This window comes from Molothrus aeneus, chromosome 14 (genome assembly GCF_037042795.1).
Source record: "Molothrus aeneus isolate 106 chromosome 14, BPBGC_Maene_1.0, whole genome shotgun sequence".
Classification (NCBI taxonomy): domain Eukaryota; kingdom Metazoa; phylum Chordata; class Aves; order Passeriformes; family Icteridae; genus Molothrus; species Molothrus aeneus.
The window spans coordinates 11,520,902-11,544,846 of NC_089659.1; the positions used below are offsets into that span (position 1 = coordinate 11,520,902).

Sequence of the window (23,945 nt, forward strand, 5' to 3'; positions counted from 1 at the left end):
TTTGAGAAGGAAGGCAGAGGAAGGAGAAGGCCATGCTGAGCCCTTGGAGGTGCATTCAGTGGCACTGGAATAAATCAGGTCCCACTGCTGTCCCTGCATGGCCAGCCCTGGTGTGTGTGCAGGCTCTGTGTGCAGTGATCCCTCTGTGGAAAAGGGCACCAGGGTCCTGGAGTAGCAATGCAGGGCTGTTCTTCTTTCTGCAGGGCACTGAATACATGCTGCACTTTGGTGTCCATCCTCTGGTGCCAGATCTGCTGTAATCACATTTTACTTTCCCTTTGAAGCTGTAGGTTCTAGAAGAAGCTTTACTGGAGCAATTCTGGGAAGTCTCTCCTTTCCATGCTACCATTTTCTTCTTATTATTTTTGTGTCAGAAGCAGGATCTTTCTCTTGTAACTCTTTGTGGTGGTGAAGTCTTCGTGGTTTCTGAGATTGTCATTCAGATCCTGCTTTTAATACTACTGAGTTAAAAACACATGCTCAGGGGTTCACATGGACAGATTAGAAGCCAAGAGAGATTTAGAGGTGCTGTTGTTTTTTACCTGTAAAAAGATCCCAAACATCCTGAATGTTCTGTGAAATAGTTGACTTTCTTTTTGTGTCTGGATTAATTTTATATTGGGAAAGAAAAATTTCAATCTAGTCATCTTTTATGAATGTTGAGTATGAATCAGCTGCTTAATCATGGCAGAAGCAGGAAGGAGCAACACAGTTTGCTTCTCTGCTGCAAAAGAAAATGTTTTGAGCCACCATGTAGCTCATTAGAATGTTAGTTGCCAAAACATGCAAGAAATATTGACAGTGAAAATTTAAAATTGCACCCAAAGGCTGCTTTTCACCAAGCATGCCAGAGACCAGGCTCTGACAGCTCTGGGGATGGGGTGGCTTCAGTCCCTGCTCCTTCTGCACTGGGACTGGCTGCAACATCTGAGGAAGGCACTGAGAGAAGGGGTCTCAGAGGGCTGGGGGAAGCTTTGTGCATGTGAATCCTGCCCTGGAGGAGTGAGAGGCTGTGTGTGACCCCAGCCCTGTGCAAGCACAGCCCAGCTGAGGTGAAACAAATGGTTAAACCTTGTTCAGACAGCGGTGTGGGCAGTGGGTGTTGTGCTGGGGGATGGAGCAGCTCTTGGTGGGATCATGGTGGTGGGAGCTGCTGTTGAAGGAGCTGGTGGTGACAGCCAAGCTGGACAGATGCAGAATGCACATTCCACACTCGGCAGCCAGCTCTGTCACTGTTGTGGAGGATTTTCACCAGCCCAAAGGCTCAGTGTGTTTGGAGCTCCTCCTGCAGACCCTGAGCACCCCCTGAATGCTCTCAGGTGTTTTCTGCCTGGTGGCTCTCCCTGGTGCTGGCCTTGCACCCAGAGCAAATGAGTTTTCTCAGGAGGAGGGCAGCTGCAATGGAGCATGGCTTCTGCAGTTCTGGCCATGAGAAGTTAGGCTCATACTCACTTTTCTTTTTAACTTTTGTGTACTGTGTCCTCTGATCTATAAAATGCTGGAACTGATAGAGTGAACAAATGAAATTCTGGAATATTTTTGCAGTTTGTCTGGTATAAGCTTGTGATTATAAATATTTAAGTTATAAAGTAGTCTCTGTTATCCATATACTTTACTCATATCATTACAGCATGTAATGATAATACATAGTAATTTACACATAATCAAAGAAAAACTTATTTCAGGCTAAATAAATTATATTCAGGATTGCTAAATTGCTTTGTTAGCTGTGAAGATGATTCATATTTTAATATATGCAACTCTATAAAAATGAAAATAAAATTTTGAGGATTCATCATTAGATTTAGAAAACCATGTTTAACAGATTTATTGAAGGAGAGTATTATTCATACTGAATTATTCCAGTTCCAGTTCAGGGTCTTTTAAAATGAAATGGAAAGGTATGAATTGTACACATAACAGTGCTAGAGCTGAGTAGAAATGTTATAAAGATTTATGTAGAATAGCTGAATAAATGCCAGCAGATTTTTTTTGACTACTTATGAAGTAGTAGGACATAAATACGCCAGTTCTGGCAACTTCAACCTCTGCAAAGTGTGAATTAGATGTGAAAAAAAATCCAATGGTAACCAGAATTCATGAGACTTAGGCTTCACTATCTCTTGAAATTACAGGTGAGTTTTTCAGGTAATTCCTGGTTTCCATGTGCTGGAATCCAAAGAACAATCCTATGTAAAAGGAGATTCAGAATAATGCCATGGCAGGTGATAGCACAGTCCTCTCTGGCAGCAGGGGAGAACTGAAAGTGGTTGGAAACAGTGCATTTGCTGGTGGTTGGGACTTAGGAGTATTGACTCTTCCCTGCCTTTGTCTCCTCAGTGTTGAGGAGCTGAGGGTCAGACTGTGTCCAGTCTCTGCACCATCTCCACTGAGTGCATTTGGGAAAGAGAAGTTTCTGAACATCCCATGAATTACTTCTGGCAAGGTCTGTCCGTCCTCCTGCATGCTCTTGAGGCCAGGGATGAAATTGGGTGTTCAGGGCATGACCAGTTGCTCTCCAAATATGAGGGCCACCGTTTTTGAGGGTTGCTGATGGTTAAGGACCTTCAGAGAGCAGAGCAATGCTTTGTGTCATGTAGCTGCCAGTGTCATCTGGGGGGGAGTGAGAAGGCTGAAGGTGTCCCTGGGGAGTCCCTGGGATGTGCTGGGCCATGGCACTGCTGTGGGTTCTGTGCCTGCTCCCATTCCCTGCAGGAGTTTGCCTGTGTAGGCTCTGGGGTGCTGGGTGGTGCTGGTCCCTCACCCCTGATGCACAGCTGTGCTGGTCTGTGCCTATGTGTTCACTAAGAACTAAACTCTAAGTTTGGGGGAAGTGAAATATTTTTTCTGAAGACTTCTGCTGTTAGTTTCATAATCTTTGATGAGAAGCATTTCTTCCATAGAAGCCTCTTGATGCATTTTCTATGTTCCAATTTTCAATGCAGGGTCATTTTTCTGTTGAGTAAATGGGGAAAGGGAGATATGGGGGCAGCTGAAGGGGTTGCCATTTTTGAAGTGTTTGAGTCACACAATTCTTCCTGAGCTCTGGAGGAGGCTTTGAGACTCTGACAGTTGTCAGGATGAAGAGGAATTGTTCCTAGTCCTTCTCATTCAGCCACGCTCTGAGAATCCTCATCCTTCTGAAGCTTTTGTGGGCCAAATGAGGTCAGCAATAGTGTTCTGAAGCCAAGAGGCACCTGTTTGGGGCTTTTGTCTTCCTTATGTTTGGTGATGTGGATTAGCCTTCTCCTGGGCTTGCCAGTTTTCAGTGGCCTAGGCAAAGAGAGGCCAGTGTCTTTGGATAGTTCCGGGGGCTGATGTTTTTTGGCACATGATCTTGGAGGCTGGTGATAAACCCTGACAGATTTGCAGCTGCTGTGTGTGCAAAATGGTTTTATCTTCAATGGAGTCTGAGGGCCCAGGGAACTTGAGAGAGGTGCTCTGGTTTGGAGCTGAGAGTCAGGAGGGAAGATGTGGATTCTCAGTAATGCAGCTGATGGAGAAGCAGCAGTGCTGCTGCTGAGGCTGAGCAGGGCTGGAAGCAGCCCTGCCTTCCTGCAGTGACTCTGCATAGCCAATATTTTTATTTCTCTGTGGTCACATAAGACTCAGGATACAAAAAGGAAGCAGATCTGAGTAAGGAAGTGTATGGGGTTTTGGTTGGGTTTGTTTTTTTTTTTAAACACAGTTGCTTCTTGGTATTGAATCATGTTTCAATTGCTGACGTGAGTTATGAGTTACTTTGCTGCTGATGTAGAGTGGCAGGAGGGCAGCAAAACACAAAAACAATGTTTCAGTTTATCTTAATTTGAAAGTCTGTTAAATTCTTCCTATTCCATGTCACTGAATAATTGGCTGCTGTAATTGAGTTGGGAGTCGTGGGGGGAAGGAACATGGGGGTTTTTGAGACTGGGTAGTGTGTGGAAAGGATCACCCAACCATGCTGTTATGGAGTGTTAAAATCTGTGGACTGTATTGTAAACCATAATTAATGCATAAGGTAGCACCTGGAAGGCTAAATGTAAGAAACATTACAATTATGTTCAGTATAATCCAGACGGTAAATGTGTATAAGCTGAAAACTTTTAAACCATCCCTTCTGTGGGTGGGTCAGCAGTAGCCACTTTCCAAAGATTGTGTCTTGGGGCTGAAATGCAATTTCAGAGTCTCCAGAGTGCTGCAGAGATGTTAAAAATGACACATAATCTCAGGTTGTTTCATTGTCATTTGTGGTGAGTTACAATTTTCAAGCTAATCTTAGTCTTCAAGGCACTGAGATTTTGACAAGTGAAGAAAGGAAATCAGTTGTACTCTATAGAAATGACAAAGTGCTACTCTCTGTTTCACTAGCAGTTGATAAAAGTGCTTGTTTGTCTATCTGTTTATTTTGGGTTTTGATAGTGGTGCCTTTTTTTGGTCCTAAAATTAAGAGCCAGACACAGTAAAGAGATGAAGGGTTTTTACTTTGGTGTTTAATAAGGATCTGTATGGGGCAACAATTCATCAAGGTGGAATACACCGAAATGCATGCATACAGTAGATCACGTTTACAATTTTATAGACCATGCAAATTAGCATCTAACAAAGATGTCCCAATGAGAGGCTTGAATGAATAGTGTGACATGTCCCTATTCTAAAGTATTCCCCCCAGACAGTCTAATCCTAGTTTGCAGGATGTGTTCTGGAGGGACCCTTGGTTTCTCGGGATGGTCTGGGGCTCTCCAGCCTCCAGGTGTGAGGCCTTGGGATGTTTGGTCTCCTGGCCTAGAAGAGAATACCAGGCTTAAAGAATTCAGATTATGCATGCTATGGGTATGAGAGTACATAAAAGGTATAGAAAAAGAAAAGGCAAAACCCATCATGGCAGCAGTAGAAGAGCTGATTATCTTGTCCACATGAAGCTGTCTTGGTTAATGTAAACTAAGTCCCTGCTTTTAACATAAGGGGGGGACCGTGTGTTCCCAGAGGTCTTTTCCAATCTCAGTTTTGAGTTCAAGACATACCTACTATCAGCCCAGCCTATTAGGGTGTGAATTACTGACTTGGAGGATACAAAAACCCTCCACTTCTATATGAAATACATATATATATATATATATATATATATATATATATATATATATATAAAATAGGTAGTTTATGGTGTGTATTCAGTTGTCGGAGTCAGGAGCATTCTTGTGCTGGGGTTTTTAGGGGTTTGGTGCTGTTTGGTCTTTTTTTTAATCTTGCCTTCCCTGCTTATTGCATGACAGGGCCAAACTATATTCAGCACTGGATTTTAAAATAATGGATCAAACATGCGAAATTAATTAGCAAATTGTCAAGTCCTGGTTCTAGTTAGTGAATATTTCAGAAGAACTCGATTAAGATTCTTAGGAGCCAAACTAGTTTATCAAAAATAGAAGAGCAAGGATGTGAAAAAAACCTCTCAGCTGTGGAGTGCCTCTATACAATAAAGGCTCTGCCTGAACAGAGCAATGAACAATAATTAGATGTGCCATTAGAGAGTAGTAAAATCCTTGCAAATAATTTGTTGTCAGGCCTCCTGCTTTCAGCTCCTCCATGTTTTGGACCTAAAAGTCCATGTGGGAGAACACAGTGCATTTTCATCCTAAACTGTTGGCATTTTGAGCTCATGTTGCATAACACTTCAGGTTTTGTCACTGGGTCGTGCTATTTTGAAGGTAAGAGAACGTGCTAAAAATGCACTGCTGGTAATGTGAGCATGGTAGGAAGTAGTTCAAGCTCTTAATTCCCTGCTCAAGCACTTAGCTGTGCTTTGAGCACCTCACCAGTGACATTGATTTCAGCAATCCTGACTGCTCAGGGGCATCCAGATTCACACCCATGTGCAGATGCCTCAGTGTGACCAGTGCTCCGTGGGCCTGAGCTCTGCACAATCTGACCTCCCCAGAAGTATTTTCATTGCATATAATATATGAATTTTTGGAACTTGGGGAAAAAATTGTAATTGCCTATTTGCATTACAGAAAGCCATGGCTATGACAGTTAATGAATGAATGACACAACATTACTTAATTTTAAACAGCAGAAATCTAGGGTGCTGTTTATAGATGTTTGAGCTGATTCCCATGGCAGGTTAGCTCTAGTAACTACATTTCGCAGGGAACTGCAGGATTTTAGAGCCTGGTGAGGACATATCACCTTATCTCTGTTATCTCTTACTTCTTGGAGCTCCTTATGAATTGTACTTTCCAGGCCTGCTTTAATGTCCTGAGGAGTGCATGGGTGTTTCTTTGAAAGTCCTTCTCTGGTACCTCTGGGCAATAGCTAATAAAGTATAACAAAAGGAAGAACAAATCAGTTGGTTTCCTGAAATAAAGCAAGGAACTATTTTTCAGCTGTTTGTAGTATACTTTTTATTTTTCAAAGTCCTTGTGTATTTTAAGTCTGCCCTTGTAACCTTCTGACCCTTGTGGAATTCCTGAAAGGTTTTCAAGATCTGCTTTAGAAGCACCTTCTCAAAGGCCATTTATTCCCCATTTCCGACTTCCTACCCTTGAAAATACTAAATTTTAGTAATTTCTCAGATCTTACAACTGAGCAGTCCTGGAGATACACTTTGTAGCAAGCTGTGCCCTTTTCAGTGTCCTGCATAAACAATGTTATTCGCTCCTGTGCAATAGCTGGGTGTGGTCTGGGGCAGCGCCTTCGGGAGCTCCCAGTGTGTGCAGAATTCACTTTTTCATAAAGGTAAGAGAGGGGCTGATGTGGGCAGCTGTGGCTCAGGAGATCTTGCTTCTCTTCTTGCCTCTGCCTCCCACCATGGCCAAACCCATGAATTTCCTGGAAATGGAGCTCTTTGTGTGAGTGTAGCTGTGAAAATGGAGGCAGCCCTTGGTTTTGTGCAGCATTTTGGGATTGTGGCTGGGAGGAATCAGTGTGCTCATGGAGGTGATTTGTGAAAATTGGTTAGCAGCCACTTCCTGAACAACGTGCTGTTTGAAAACAGCTTCACTTGAATCCAAACATGGGTTCAAGAGAAACCAGAGTGGGAAAATTTCAAGAAATTAGTTGGCTTTCGTTTCCAAACTTTGCATCAGAAATGTCAAAACATTACATTTAATTTCCTTCATTTGAACATACATTTAAATTCAGCAGGATGTTTAATAGATTGGGGAAAAAAGGTACAGTCATACTGAAATTATCTGGCATGAAAAAATGAAATATGAATATTAATGTGAATTATTCTGATTTTATATTCTGAGATGAGTGTTTGCAACCAAAAGCGATACCAGTTGGCAAAAATATTGACATTTTGTTGGTGTTTACTGAATACTGGAATTTACTAAATTCTGTTTTCTGACTCTGTGGCTGCTACATCTGATATGAGCTTTTTAATGCAATTTTTTCTTGTATCTCTATTGTTAAAAATGGAAACATTTAGAGGAAAAGGTCATAAGAGAAATGTGTGATGGCCTTCTGAAAAGAAAATTCCTCAAGTTCAGTAAAATGTAGATATCTTTCTTATTTAGTATGGTGAATTTGGCAAGGCATTTCCCCAGTATTTAAAAATAACAAAAGAGTAACCAGTTTACTAGTGATTTCTGTTGCAGTAGATTTGTCTACTTCTGTTTAACTCTTGGCTTTAAACCTGTGAACAATTATACTAAAATATGCAACAAAACCATCATGAAATAAATATGCGTATGACTTAGATAATGGATTCTCAAATGTATTATTTACACAGATTTTTCATTATGTTTTCTTGTTATATGGAAAAAGGAAAGAGCTGGAAAAAAATAATATTTGTTTTTTGCAGTCTAACATGAAGTATTTATTGTAACAGGCTTCTTGCAAACATTCTGCCCCCAGAAGCCAAATTGTGTCAATAGATATCTGATTGCCTTTTATTATGATCAGAGGGCAAAGTTAGGAGTTGGGGGCCAGCATTATCTCTCGTGCTTTGAAAATCAAATTACTGTGGTGGGGTCTTGCAGTTTTCCTGTGTTTTGCCCTGCAGAGGAGCACAGGCAGCAGCAGTGCATGACCATTCCTGCTTGGGGATGCCTTTGGGATGAAGGGGGATTGTTTCCAGAGGCACTGGGCTGTGCTTTGCTGGCCCTCCCAGTGGAAGGCAGCCAAGCTTTGCAGGCAGGGGCTGGAGGAGCAGGGGTGCCCCATGGACCCAGCCTGGCTCAGGAAGGGGTTTGAGCTGTGAATGTGCTGCACTGAGGGCACACTGGGCTTTTTGTGCATGTGCAGATCAGCCTAAGCAGGTCTGACATTTCCCAAAGGCACTGGAGCTCCTGGCTGGGTTTGTGCTGGTGTTTGGGGGTGCAGATTGCTGGGTGCCCAACTGGGGCAGCTTCCCTGGCAGGAAAGGGCTTGCACAGGGAGAAGGTCCATGTATGGCAGCCTGCCTTCCAAAAACGTGCCTGGAAAAGGATGAAGGAATAGAGAGATGCACTAACTTTCTTTTGGACACTTGGAAAAATCAGCCAGAACTCTTTGGAGTAGAGGAAGATACAAAACTAAGACTGAAAACTCAGGTCTCTGATAGCACATGTTGGAGAATAAAGAACAGAGAGGATTTTGGACTCATCCTTTGCTCTGTTCCCCTCTTCCTTTCTTTACATTATATTAGTTTCCAGGTACCCACCTGTTGGCAGGCTTTGCATGGCCTGTGTCCCTGGCTTGCATGGTGGAGTTGCAGTATTTCCATGCTGGTGAGGGAATCAGCCTGTGCAGACACTGTGTGAACGCTCAGGTTCCTGCCCATGTTTGCAGAGCACCTCCTGCATTTGTGAGGCTGCTCAAAGAGTCACAGCACACTCCTGGTCAGTCCTTTTAATGTCATTTGGCTTCCTACATCTGCCAAAGTCACAGTTCTCTGACCAGGAATGAAGGGAAATGGCCTAACCAGAGCGGGGTGATGGCTGGAGCCTGCATGGCACTTGCCCTGTCTGACACAGAGATGGGATTTGCATGTCAGAGGGAGTATATGAAATATCTGGCTGGCTAAGCTTTTGTGGTTGCTGTATCCTGCATTGTTTACATTATTCTGGCAGACCTCTCCCTTTGAAAGTTATTAATATTAAAATAGAGCAATTCTTTCTCATGTGGAGACATCCTTGCAGCCCAACTCTGTCAGGGGTGGCTGGGAGGCTTCAGGTACCCATCCCTGTGCTGGGATGGAGGCAATGCTGAGCCACACCAGGGCTGGACAGGGATTGTAGGTGCCACTGGAGTCTGGGCTGGACGTGACACTGTGCTCTATAAACTGTGCTTCTTTATGGGGAGCCTGTCTGGTTGAGTGCTCTGGTGTGTAAATGGTGCCTGATCTTCTGGAAAGGTTGTACCTTCAGATTAGGTGGGCATATGCCAGCAATGGGTTTTCTTTCCTTTCTGGCCTCCCTTATTGCCAGGCAAGCAGCGTGAGTGCCGTCATACAGTGCCCTCTTGTCTGAGCTGTCAGAAGCCATTGTGTGATGTGAAAGGTCCCCAGAGATTGCATGATGCATTTTGATTTCTCCTTCTAGATTTGGGAGCATGATCAGAAAGAGAAATGGGGAAGCTGCTGCTCTGCATTTCCCCACCCTGGGGCAGGCTGGTGACTGTGCAGTTCTCTAGGAGTGTTCCAGGAGCTGGCTGTGGTGGGACAAGCCACATCTGTCCTGCCTGCCAAGGAGGACATCCACGTTTGTGAAGGACCCTTTATGAGCAAAGAGTGTTTGCAATGCAGGAGGTGACACAGAGGGCTTTGCACTTTAGGTTTTTTGTGATTCCCACCCTGCTGTGCTTGCCTGAGTGCAGCAGTGCCTTTCTGCAGATGTGCTGCTGGGGTTTTGTGGTGCCTCAGGTGGGTCTGTGGCTGCTGAAACAGGGCGTGTGCCTGGCCCTGCTGCTGAAGCAGAACAACAGCTCTCTTGAGGTTTGGCAGAAAATAGTTCCTTTTTTTTGTTTTTCCTTGGTGAAAACAAGCAGGTAGGAGGTGATGCTTTGCCACAAAATCGTGTTCTCACATATCAGTACAAAACCACTAGCTGGACCCACCCCTGGCTGTGGGCAGCATTTACTGTACCAGCTGGTGATAAAACCCATGTTCTCTCTCATTGCAACATGAGATATGTGAATATTAAATTACTCCAGTTAATTGCTGACTTTTCTAAAACAAATTCTCTTTTAAAAAGAGGAAAGAGCTGGTAACAGAAGTAAACAGAAATGTTCAAATAGCTAAGCAGTAATCTCCTTCTCTTAAAGCTGCTGTGAAAGTGGACAGAAGTGGAGGTATGCAAAGAATGAGCATTTTGATGACTGGTGTGGCTGGATCAGTGAAAGGAAAATGGCAAACCTGATACAGGCCACTGAGCATGTCCACGCTTAACAAAATTGAGCTGGAAATAACATTTCTAATTAAACTGGGTCAAACCATGTATGCAAACCAGGTCTTTAAAAATAATTATACGAAACCTTGTTTTTTTCCAGTCCTTTGCACATGATGTCATTTGTTTGACCTATTCAGAGGGGAAGTGCTAACAGTGGTGTGAGGGTGCTTTGGCCTCACCTTGCACTCATTGGTTACAGGGAAAATGGCAAACCAGAATCGGTGCAGGGGAGCCAGTCCCCAAAGATGACTCAGTGACTAATTTCAGAACCCCTTCTTGTTAGGTATTTGTTTTTCTGAAACTCCTCTGTTACTGAACGTGTCGGGTTATTTTCTTGCGCAAACATGTCAAAAATAGGTATTTTCTGTAAGCCTCGGTGGTGCAGGGAGGAAAGGAGTTTGTCTCCTCTGATTTGCACAAAGTATGCAGGAATTGAGTCATCTTGGAGACTTCAGATTTGGTTGGAATGGGCTGACTGGTTCAAACATGATTGGATGCAAGAGCAGTGCAATCCCATACATTCTGTTTACTTAAAAAAAACCCAACTGGCTGAGCTTCTCTTTGGTAGTGCAAGTTCGTATGCTCCCCTGAACCTGAAGGTTCAGAAGGTAGAAGGCAATTCAAAGCATCTGGGAGATGGCTTTTCTGGTGTGGGGTTTTCATATGCAATTGGATATATGTTTTTTTTAATGACCCTTTTGTTGTAAGTAGAGACCTAATAATTTAAATTTCTGTTATTTAAATATGTGCATTGGCAATGCTGTAGAGTTTTAGTTTATCCTGAAAAATTTTCCTCTGGCACATAATATGATATTTATCCAAAGTGGCAGTGAGCTCTTGGTGGTGTATTTTGGCATCTGGATGTAGGTGACGGAATATGCAAAGGAGCTGCAAAAGGAAGATTTTTTGGAAACTTGTGTATGGTTAAACTTTTTAAGTGTTTTTTTTAAGTGAGCACAGCTAGATGTTAAAGCAGAAATGCTAGCTTTTAATATTTATATTCTACATGTAAGCCAGCAAGTTGCTGGCATTAGCTGGATGCCTTGTGGAATGTTGAGGTTGTTTTGCTGTTTTGTTTTTGTCTTTCTTGACAGCTGCTTTGGATGTGATTCAGCTGCTTGGACAGGCTGTTGCTCTTACAAGGTAAAGGAAGCACATAGGGTTCAGAGCTTGGAAAATGAGAAGTGGCTTTGAGACTCAACCATGAGAGGGGTTCTGGTGCAGCTTCACTGACATCTGAGGTACCTTAGGCTAGGCCAGGGGATTTCAGTGTTTCAGTTTTGAATATTTCTCTGTGTGTTTCTGTGCGTGCCCTTTTGTGTGTAGTGCCTGGGCCCTGTTGTGTTTGGTGTGGAAGAAGCCCGTGGTGTTTCCCAGTGCTGCCTGTGGAATCTCCCTGTGGCACAGCAGCTGGCAAACCTGAGAGAGGGCAATGCCCTCCATCCTACACCTGTGAACGTGAGTGAGTGTTGAGAGCCAGGGCAGTGAGAGCTCCCTGTTTCCATCTGTGGGTTTGTGGAGAGCCTCATCTCCCATGGGCTGTGAACTTTGGATGGCAGCCCTGCAGGTCCTTTTACACAAGGGGACACACTGCAGCAGTGGCTGAGGTTATTTCTTGTGTCACAAGCTCTGGCTCAAACCTGTGAGAGGATCTGTGCAATCACACCTTTTCCAACAGGGAAACCATTGAAAATACACTCTTTTTTTCATTGTAAAGTGAGGTTTGTTTTAGAAATGTGACCCTTTATGAAACAATAAACTCAGCAGAAATTCCTTAGGACATAGAATCATTAAGGTTGTCTGGTTGCCTTCAGTGGGGCCAGAAGTGCGTGTGAGAGCCTCAGTGTTGGGAGAAGCCATGGCTGGGACAGCTGGTGGTGGGAAGGGCTGCAGGGAACCTTTGTTAGGTGTAGGCAGCAGTGCATGGGAGGAGGGCAGGGGCCCCAGCCCGTGCTGGGGCTCTGGTGCTGTTTCACCCACACACAGCTCACTGTGCAGTTCGCTGCTTCATCTTGCCCTGTACAGAATTAATTTGGCTTGTTTAAGCAGGGCGAGACGGAGAGATGAGAGCTTCAAAAATCCAGTTAGGGCTGTTAAGTAGTTAATTTCAGGAAATTATGGGTACCTCTTGTGACCAGTTCTTCCAATGATTCACTGCTGCTTTTGCTTCATGTGTGCTCGTAATTACGCTGAGCTGCATTGCTCAAGGCTCTGTGGTTCTTCAGCTGTAATGTGTTTAGCCATTTTCTTGAAATTATTCTGCAGGGGTAGTTATTTCTTTCTTCCTCTCAAGACCTCACTGTTCATTTCTAGCCTGCTGTGATTGACTTCAATTCCTACAAGTAATACAGAAATTGAGAAGATGAAGCATTGAGCAGTAACTGCTTGTAGCTGTTCAGGAACTTTTACTGTGCATCTGACCTGTAGTTGGCTTGAGAGGGGAACCTTTGCCAGCCAGGCTTCTGCTGTTCAAAGCTGATTAGATCAGTTTAGAAAAGAATAACACCAGTGCTCCTTGTGAATTCAGATTTTTTTTTTTTTGTTTTGAACTTGGAATCTCCTCTCTTTTAAATTCATTAGAAAAGCGAGCTATACTTCACTTGTAGGACTAATTAAAAGGGTAGTCTGGTTTCATTTTGGAGACTAACTTAACACTGAAAGCCTTTCCAAACATTTAAGTAATTTTCCCTTGAGTTTTCTGGACCATCTGGCCAATAGGATTTTGGAAGGAAATGGGAATTGACTGCTGCTGTGAGATCAGTGCCATGTAGCTCATCTCTTACAGAAATAATTCAGAAATCTGGAGGCTTGTGTGTTTTTTCACAGACTAATTGTGTTCATTAACTCCCTTTTAATTTTTGGAGAGGATTCACCAGGTAGAGCCAAATGAAAAGGCATAATTATATGCTCTTTTTTTTTCCCCTCAGTTAAATGCTCTGTGAGGAGTTTGGTATGTGTGTAAAAAATATGACCTTTCCCTAGGCAAACCTCAGATCTTCTGAACTTGACAGTATTAGTCAGCAGAGTTTTTATTCAGGATTCACCTCAGTTGAACAGAGTCATAGGGAGGGTGTTGGCCCAGAAACGCTGAAGGCAAGACTCAGGGGCTGTAAGAGAAACCCTTTGAATGCCAGTTGTTAGTGCTGGGCTGTCCATGGTGTGTGAGCTGGACACAGCCACCTGCACGGTGCTGCAATCTGTGTGAGAAAAACACCACCAGAACTGCAGTGGGAAAGTAAATCACCCCTAAGGCTGCTGTAGCTCTGTCATCATTTAGGCTGGGACTTGCCCCTGTGTACCCTGCTTGCCTCAAAGCCTTTAAAAAAAAACAACCCAACAACACAGTTTTAACCTGTGCAGAGCCATGTCCATGTTCTGCATTATATGCAAGAGAAAATTCAACTACATTACAGCTGCTGTTTACAAGAATGCTGTAGGATCTTTAAAAATTCAGCAATATAAATGCTAAGAGCTTAATGTGCACACAAGGTTGTGTTTATGTGGGATAGAAGGCTAATAAAGCTACATTACTTAAAAAGCTAAAAGATGACTCTCCTAACATGAGGTTTGTAATTGCTGTGTGCAGCTTAACCTTTGTAGCTTTGTAGCAATGGTGAGCCAAAAACCCTTCCTTTGAGGGATTCTTGCTCCAAAATTCTGGCCACCCATCAGCTGACCTCCTACAGTCCAGCCCTGACTTCCTTTCAGCAGGATGGGGCTGGCAGCACACCCTTGACTGCCTGTGACCTTATCCAGCAGAGAGAGATGTGCTGTGAGCAGGTTTTCTGTAGCACCCTGCGTTTCTGTAAACGGATGTGTGTGAGTCAGGCAGCAAAAATTCACTGGGCTGGGGGGATTTGTACCTCACCCCAGACTTAGCTTCTCAGCAACCCCTGTTCTGCAGAGTGAGAGCCTTCCAAAGGCTGAGGCTATTCCAAAATTGTTTATTTTTCTGGATGAATAGACTTCTGGTGCAGCAGGCCTTTGCTGTCGTAAATCGCCACTGGGCTCCCAAGTGTTCTGTGGGACTGGCTCTGTGCCAGGGCTCTTCCAACCCTCCTGTTCACAGCAAGAGGAGCCCTGGGACTTCAAATACCCCATATCCCCACTGTCCTGTGCTGTCCTGAACTCCCCAGCAGCCCAGAGTCCCCAGGCCAGAACTCCCATGGGAAGAGGAGAAACCTGTGTCTGCAGAGCCTCCGTGCCCTAACAGGGGTAGCAAGCCCTGGTGGGGGTCTGAGGCTGGAAACCTGAGAGTGTAGCAACAGATGTGATAGTTGTGCAAATAGTGATGTTTAGGCTCAATGAAATGAGTTTATGTCCCAATAAATGTAGTGTGAGGAAAATGGGATAACTGCACAACCCTCTTCTCAGAGCTCTTCTCCTACTCATTGTGCTGCTGTCTGGGTTACTCGACCCACATATGGCCCCAAAATGTTGCTTTTCTTTCTGTGTTGGCAGCAGTTCCCACTCAGGGGCCTTGCAGTTCCCTCTGAACTCAACACCTGGATGACTTTTGAACAGAGGGGAGCTGGAGCTTCAGTGTTTGCCATCCCCTCAGATGCTACTGAAGTATCACCAGAGGGAAATTGGACCAAACCAAACTCAGTGGGAGTCTGGTCCTTCACCAGGAGCAGCTCTGCCTCCAGAGCTGACCCCAAATGTGGCAGGGGAAGGTTGTTCCTCCAAGGTGCTCTGTGTGCTGCAGCTCTCCCAGGACAGGCCCCCCTGGTTTTACCTGCCCCAGGAGAAGTGTTCCTGCTCTTTTCTGCTCTCTTTCTTGCACATTTTGCACATTTTTCAGAAACTTTAAGCAGCATTTGGAGGTCTAAAGCATCATGTCTGCATGTGAGCTGAGCAAGGAGAAGCCACAGGAATGGGTATTTCCCTCCAAATGAGCATGGAGCTGCAGAAGATTACATGGGATGTTCTTCTGCAGACACCACCCATTTCAAATAAGTAGAGGACAAACCTCTCTGTATTATGGCTAGAATGGTATTTTCAAAAGATGCTTTGCTTGATCTTGCTGATCACAGTGAGAATGACCCATTTGGGAGCAGGTTTCAGTATCCCAAAAGATCAGTCCCTAGTCCATTCTCATACAAGCATGCAGTAGCCTTGAGTGGTTCATGTTTTGGATGAGGATGGTAATCTGAGCAAGTGAACATACTGATATTGCAAAAAAATGTCAATATTCAAATATGTGTTTGTGAGAGAGCTTGAATTTGTTCCTTTGTTTCATTTTCTTTTCCCACTGGTCTCCAGTCAGACACAGACAAACATTAGGCAAAGCAAACAATCTGTGTTTCCACTCATACAATGGGAGGAAATAGGAACTGAAAGGATAAAAAAAAAAACCTGGGCAGAAAAACTGCTTCTGGTGCCTCTTGGGTTTTACAGTTCAGGAGGGTTGTGGTACAGACATTTACAGTGGGGATGAAAAACTGTCGTTTTCCTCCAGAGATCAAGGTGATTTGATCTGGTCCTTTTGAAATGACCTTTATCCATCCCTCCCTTCTAGACAATGTTGATGTGGGTAGAATTTTAAGTGACTGGTGGAGGTTGTATTTTCTAATCTCTTCTCTGGGCTAATGTGTTGCTATTTTAGTATATAGGAAGTTCTCCTATACCACTGCCAACTTAGTTATCTTCAGTGGTATTATGTTTTACAGTGATAATTTTTTTTGTTTCTTTAAACATGTGACACAAATAGGGGCTCTGAAATTCGTGATTTCCTTTTTTACATCTTGCCCCTGAAACATCTAAAATTTCATTTGGAAAAATTCATAAAACTAATATTTTCACTTTGAGTGAGCACAAATACATTCTCACTCCTGATATGTGGGGGGAGAGAAAAGCAGTGGGATGAATAAAATGACATGTTCTGCACATAAATAGGGTGGTGGTGTTTGCAAGGAAAAGAATTTGTTTTTCACTGAATATTCAATCCATTTTTACTACGTAAATGTGATGAACTTTACAAAATTTTTGATTTTTAAATTATTTTTTGGTTTGGACTGCAGTGTAACATTTTAGGGTTTTTAAAATAATTTTAAATCCCTCTATAAATCATATACATCCCTAATATTTCTTCAATAATGTAGCAGCCTTTGTCTTAAGGAACACAGAATGTTACTAATTAACTTTCATTCTTTATATATCTACATGCAGACATTTTGGGGTTAAGTGCTGATATTTTGCAACCCAAGTTCTGGGATATGTGAAATAACATTTGACTTATTGGTATGGTCTGTACCTAAAGTGATACATTTTAGCTGACTTCTAGAAAACAACTAATGACAGAGTGGGGTTTAGCATATAGGAGGAAAAAAAGAACAATACAATGTAAACCCTGAAAAGCCTGTCTCTACTAAAGCCTGACTATTACTATTACTATCTCTGTGGTTTTAGTAATACTAATAGTAATACTATTACTATTTCTGTTGCTCAGCACTGACCAGCAGAGGACAAGGGGGGCATTTTGTAGTGTTTAGGTGATGTGCTTTGCTTTCCCTGGCAGGAGCATTCAGGGTTGGCTCTGAGGGCAGTGTTAAGCTGGAGCCTGCCAGGCAGTCCTGTTCCAGCCTGAGGGACTGTGCCTGGTGGTGTCCAGTGTCTGAGAGAACAAAGGAGCTTCGTGTGCCTCCTGTTGGTCTCAGGAGCTGGTGCTGAGGCTGCTGTGTGCTCTTCCTCTCTCCAGCACAGTTAATGGCAGCAAAGCTCTCCAGAGTGTGTTAAAGGAGCACAGGGAACAGGAGATGCAATATTTGGCTATGCTGCCTAAGGTGTTGGGTGAGACCTGGGACTGTCTGGAGATTGTGTGGCAGATGTGAGGGTGAAAGGGAAAATGTGTGGCATCCATATGGCCAGCACAGCTGGGCTGTGGTTCTATGGCAGACCCTGCATCCTGCTCTGCTGCCATGAAAACAGCCACAAGGAAAGAAAGGTGTGCTTCACCTGGGAGATGGAGCTGAGGGCTCCCTGGAACAGCTTCCAAAATCTCAGCATCTCCCAGTATGACAAAGAAAAACAGAGATGCTCTAGGGGAATACAATTCTTTGATTTACAGTCCTGAAATATAACAGACATTCCGAGCTGGTGTGACAAAAGTATCACCAAAACTTAATAATGTCAATCACAGGAGGCTTTCTGCAGCCTGAGTTTGTGATTAAAAGGATGAAGCTGTAATCAAAATGATAACTGTGTTCCCACCTGGCTGGTGTCCTGAGGTCTGTATGGGGGTTAAAAAAAAAAAAAAAGGGCTTTGTGAAACCGGTGCCCATCTGTCCAAGGCATTTGTGGTTTGAGAGGGTTTGTGCAGTTTTTTGTGTTTGTGTTTTTGGGGGGTTTTAAACTATCAGAGTTGACGTGGATTCCATGTCATAGCCTATGATGAAATGAATCGTTCCTGAAATCCAGTGCTAGTATTCAGTGCATGACTTTCTCTGAACTTTGCCTTGGGCCATTAACTAACAAAAACAAGCTATAAGCTCTTAATTGCTTCTTCCTTGGAATATATTCCTGGAAGGTCTGTTCAGGTTTTGCATTACTGCTGTATTTTAGCTGGAGAGCTCCAACCATGGCTGCCGTGCGTTGTCTCTCATGGTTGCAGCTGCTGAATTGAGAGGTATGAACTGCTCTTGCTGATAGAGCTCACCTAAAAACTGTCTTCTCAGGTGACTCAGCCCAGGTGTGCAAGCTCTGACCACTTGTTCACATCATGAAGACCCTGAGGGTGCTGCATGCTTGTATGAGGAGCCTTTTACTGCAGATCAGTGGCTGTGTCCAAGCCGCTGCGTAGGAGCAGCATATCTGCAGGTTTTATATTTTTGGGGTTCTCCTCCCTGCCGTGCTGACCCACTGGGGAGCACACTGCAGCTGCATGGGAGGCTGCTCCTGCCTGCCTGCAGTGTGAACAGGCAGAGCTCCTGTTCCCACTGCCTCTGGGGCTGGGCTCAGCAAACATCCCTCATCCCTTCTGAAGAACTGGGTCTGAGTAGAAGAGTCCTATGCGGGTGGAAAGGAAACAGAAGGATCATGACTTCATTAAGGTCACATGGAATAGGACAGAGGGTTTCCTGGATCCCTGCACAGAGCACTGTTCACTCCCTGCATTATCTCTTAAAGGCTTTTCTTGTATTTGCAGGATGGAAAGGGTGGAGGGGAGAGGGGTGAAAGGGTGGGGACCAGTCCCACAGGGCACAGCAGGCTGAGCTGGCAGGCTGCCAGCCCTGCAGGGCCACACAGATGGGCTCAAACTTCAAAGTTCATCAGTGCATTTTGAACAGGAAATCTGATTGCTCGAGTTCACTTTCGGTGAGAGCTTGCAGCCACACAGCTGTGCTTTCACCTCGCTCCCAGAGGGCGGGTGGCCACAGGCTGCATCTGTTATCCCATAAGGAATGTCTGCTGGAGAAGGACCTTGACTGCCAAAGTCCCACACCTCCAACAGCCACATCTCACTTTACAATGCAAGTCTTGAACATCCAGAGAAGGTCCCAGGAGTTAAAATTGTGGTATTTACCAGCTTTCAGGATTACGCAGGCAGACAGCGATGGGTCAGCCAGGAGTCCCTTACTCTTGTGGTAATTCTGGTGTCTGTGCTTGATAGCAGAGTGGATTTGGTATGAAATGGCCCTTCATGCAGGCACAAAGGTGCAAACTTGAAGTGTCCAAGTCTTCTGGTTTTTGAGAGGTGTCCCTGCACACAGGCACCTGGCTCTCTGTGCTGCTTCTGGTTGCAGACAAGAAGACAAGGACAGGGACAAGAACAAGGATTTCTGGTGTGTGAAATGCCCCAGCTCTGTGCTGCCTTGGTGTCCTGCAGCAGGCAGTCCCTGCCTTTCTCAAGCACTTTTTCCTGCTGCGGTTACGTGGGGACAGCTCCACCAGACAGGCCCAGCAACACGTGAACGTTGATGAGTGCCAAAAAGGAAGCCTGTGGTGGGGCTGCCGTGGGCTGCCTTGGCACGGTGTGCAGCACTCCAGTGGACAGCTGCCTTCTGCTGTCTGGGCTTGCAATTGTCCACTCCAAATCTGTCGGCTCCCAGGTGGGGAGGGAAGCTGATGGGAGCTGTTTCCCACCCCCAGGAAGAGAGATACGTGCAGGACCTGACAGGGAAGCTGTCAAACCAACCTCTCTGCCTGTGACTTGCAGCCTGATAATCTCATTGGGACCTTGGGTCTCTTCTTGTAATCATGGCCCAAGCCAGGGATTGTCCAAAATTTTTTTTGGAACATAAGAGGAAAAGGTGTTGTACGTGACTGAATGCCTCATTTTGTAAATATACTTAATTCATGTAAAGCCCCTTTATCAGCTAATAGCTGGCTGCTAATGTTGACACTCTTGTTGGATGTAAATAGAAAAGTATGTGCCTTGACCCTTAGTAAGGGGCATAGATAAATGGTTCCTTTATCTAAGGTGAAAAGATAAATACACATCCAACAGAAATAACTCTGAGCAATCTGCCCTATTCCATGTATCTCTCCCTGCAGAGATAATGCAGGGTTGGAGCTCATCAGAACCAGATCTTTGGCATAAAGCATCTCCCACAAGTCTGGCTGCAATGAGCAGTGTGTAGATTTGAAAAATGTGTGTGCTGGCTTCAGGTTTGCTGAATGTTACTGTAGTGACTAACTGGCAACTGCAGCAGACTATGCGGAAATATTTTCTGGAGGAGACCTGGAATTTAGCTGGACTCAAAGCTAATGGGAGAATTTTTTCCAGCTTGGATACCTCATCAAAATAAAGGGTGGAACTTCAATTTTAGAAAGTCGTTAAGCCTCAGAATTGTTCGTGTCTAAGCTCTGTGATAGAATTTGATGCTGTACTCCTGGGTAGGAATATGGGTGTTGCAAATGGCTGTTGGATGTTCTCACTACATTCTCCAGAGCTCTTATACTGAGCATTTGGGTGAAAGATTAAACCTTTCATAAGGGAAACCAGCCCACAGACCATTCCAGCCCTCTCCCCAGTTTCTGGGGAAATGTGCAGTGGAGGATCTTGAATCACAGCAGGCTGAACTCCAGTGATCTGGAGAGTGTGGGCAGAGGCAGAGTGAGCAGAGGGCTGGGAGGGCAATGCCTCTTGTTCTTCTCAGATTAAATCAGTAAGGATGAACTTCAGCATGTCTTGTCACTGGAAGTAAGTGAATCAGCTGATCTCGTTTGGTTGGGAAAAAGTTAAAACAGCCAGTTTGCTCCTGGAAGCTTTAAACAAAACTCAAAACACCACTTTTCTCAAAATAATTCACACGTGCTCAACTTAGTGGCTTCAGCAGAAGCAGCAATGTGAGAGTTCCCATGAACTCTGGCTAACCTCTGAGATTTATTGATAAATGAAAAAAATAAGGGACCAGCACTGAAATCTTCCCTTGTTAAAGCATTACTCTATCTCTTAGCAAGAAGCCCAGGGCTGGGTTCAGGATGTTTACTGCTTCTAGAGATGTTAAGGAACATTGACTCCAAACCGTTTAAAAGACCAATACTGAGAAATCTGTGATTTTTGTTCTGAACTGCCATCACAGTCTGTGCCTTAATGCAGGGGCAGGATTGAGTTGTGCCTCTTAGTTAACAAGGACATATTTTTTGAAGAAAGGTGAATCACAACCCATAAAACAAAAGGACTTGCTGTTTTCTTTCACATAAATACTGATTTTCCAAACCTTTTTTGGGGGGGTTTAGTATTCACATTTATAGTAGTAAGTGAGAGCAGCAGGTTTTGCATCCAGTGGAAATAACTGTGGCAGCAAAATGACCAATATCTGTTACACAGAGGGACAACTTGACCAGGAGTTACACTTTGACACCAGGACTGAAGGCCAAGCCTTTCCCTCTCCCTTATTCTGATGAATATTCAAGGGCAGTGTTAGCCTAGTACTCACTGATTATATTTTCAGTAAAGAAGCACCACAGCTGTGAAAATCAGTGTTAGTTCTTGGTCCTCTGCAGGATCTACAGCAGTCCAGGGGAGACTCCTGTTTTCCATGGGCTGCTCACCTGGTGTGTGGTGCCCAGAGATGTGGGGCTACCACTGTGCTTGTCTCAGACAATCTCTGGGCTGCAGACAGGGTGGCTGGGCTTTGGGGAAGGCTCTCTCCCTGTATTGCCAAGACATTCAGTGGAAATGGGAACGTTTGCAGACAGTGGCTCCAAGAGAGGAGCTGTGGCTGGGCAGAGGGAACTTGCTGACCAGTGTTGGGATGGATGCTGACCCAACACCAGCATCCTTTGGGCTGGCACTGGTCACAGCCCGTCCACACTCACCCACCAAGGTCTGTGTGGCCTGGGGAGAGGGTGCCCTGTTTGTATTCCTCCTGAGGTCTCTGCTGATAGGTAAATCCTATCATTCTACTTCATGAGGAAATGCTTTGCAATCCCAAGAGTGCTTCCATGGAAAGAAGACACCTTTAAATACACAAAAAACTCAGCAGGATTTAGTTTTTTGTAAAAGAAAACATGACTGTGACATATTGCCTGAGAATGAGGAATCATTTTTCTTTGATGCAAAATTGCTTAGTCTTAGAAATAACATTTGTGTGCACTTTTGTGCAGATAGAACCTGGGTTTTTAAATTACATCAACCCAGCTTTTAATTTTGTGGGTGTAAATTGCACCTGCAAATCATTTTGTCTGCAAACTGCAGCATTTCATGTTTGATTTCCTGATTTCCAGTGCCTTCCTTAACTGCTGTCAGTTAGTTATTTTGATATACAGCTTTGCAGGCACTACTATTTTGGGAATAAAATTGCGGTCTCAAAGCTTCAAACCTATTTCTGAACATCTGATGGAAGTGAGAAGCTAGGATGTACAGCAAACCCACTGTCTATTCAAATCTTTTGATGCTATCTTCCAGTGTGAGGTCAGTGCTGGTTATCGTGGTGAAAGGCTTCATCTGTGGTATCTGTTGAGCAGCTTGACCTAACCAAAGTAAGAAACTGCAGCTGATGGCAAGATTCACATGTGGGTGTTCTTGTGAATCACATTTTGTCACTCCCAGTAGCAAGTTTGCTCTTTTAATAGCTTTATTTCCTATTACCTTCCTTTACCTAGCTGTGTTTTCAAAACCAAGCCTATTACTAGTGTGGTGTTACCAGCTGTCTGTTGTTTGAAAGTGACTGTGGGGTGTGGGCATTCCATAATGAACTGTGGACATGTGTAGGCATCCACACAGTCAAAGTCCTGGGTTAGTTCTTCCCCATCACCACAGAAAATGACATTTTTAAATTCAAAGCTCTTGCATGATTTTGGGGAAGTAGCTGAGATAGTAGCTGAGATGTAGTTAACTCAGCTGAAGTTAGAATTACAAAAACGAAGCATTTTGAAGTAAAAAGCATTAATTAAAAAAAAAAAAGACAAAAACATGCATAAAACTTTAGTTTCTTGGCAGCCACGTAGAGGTCAATGTGGGGATAGAGCCAACTGCCCAATGCCTTCCAGCTTCCCAGCACACCTCAGCCATGGATGGCAGGACAGGAATGTGGCTTTTTCAGACATTCTGAGATTGTGCTGAGATTTCCTGGAAGAGGAGGCTTGAGGGCTGGCATCACCTGTGGAACAGAAGTTAGATGGAGCTTGTGCCGTGCTGTGCTGTGAGAACAGAGCTCTCCCAGCACTGCTGCTTCCTTTGTGCTAAAAGGAAATTCAGCCCTGTAGAGATAACTCTGTTAAATTCAGTAAGGGTGTGGCTCTGGCTACACATCACCAAAGTTCATCTTGGTGGTTTTGTGTCACTGGAAGGTTGTTTGGCACACAGAATCATAGAATAGTCTGGGTTGGAAGGGATCTTGTAAAGGTCACCTAGTCCAACCCCTTTGCAGCAGGGACACCTCCAACTAGAACAGTGCCTTGAACATGATTGAAAGCAATTAGTCAAACCTGGTTGTTAGAGGCCTAATTTGTTGATGTATTCATAGTTTGCCTACATGTTTTACACAGTGTCTTCTGTTATTTTACCAGGGTCGCCATGTTAAGACTGGGCAGCTGGCAGCAATCAAAGTGATGAATGTTACTGAGGTGAGTGCAAAACCAGAAATAATAAGGTCATTGTTAAGCAGCAAGGAAAAATAAATAATCAGATCATAAGAAGGTGGACAGCTCATGAAAGAAGATCCACTGGTGTAAATCATGGTTCCTGAGCACCAGTTTGTGTATTATAAAGTACTGAGTGGTGTTAACACAACCATATTTTTAAGTGTGGCTGACTAATGGTGACAAAGCAATAAGGGAGTACATTGCCATATATTTTGGTGTTCAATAATATCAAAGACAAGAAGTCTCTTCCTGCTTATTTCTAGTTGATTATCTACTTTCAGAGATAGCAATTAAAAGATTTCCTGTATCTCTGCACTGCCTCTGCTGTGTTTCATCACATCCTATCCCCTAACATGCCAGCTGTTGCTCAGAGTAGTGCCCTGACAGCCAGCAAGCAGGATCATGTTAGAAATGCAAATGCAGTGCTTTTTTATTGTGATTTGACAGATGAGGGAAGGAGACAGTTTAATTGGCACTGTCCCTACTCACATTTATAAATGGGTGTCAGTGCTGAAACAGGGCATTGAGAAAGTTGCTAAATATTGGGTTTTGTCTCTCTTTTAA

At 44.0% G+C, this 23,945-nt stretch overlaps 1 protein-coding gene across 1 annotated transcript in view; it reads left to right on the forward strand.

Annotated features, from left to right (window-relative positions):
• NRK (Nik related kinase) overlaps positions 1–23,945 on the forward strand; it is an 88,617-nt gene that overhangs the window by 5,129 nt on the left and 59,543 nt on the right. The window contains exon 3 of the mRNA XM_066559298.1: positions 23,307–23,363. Within this exon, the coding sequence (XP_066415395.1) occupies positions 23,307–23,363 (57 nt within the window). The remainder of the gene's footprint in view (positions 1–23,306; positions 23,364–23,945) is intronic.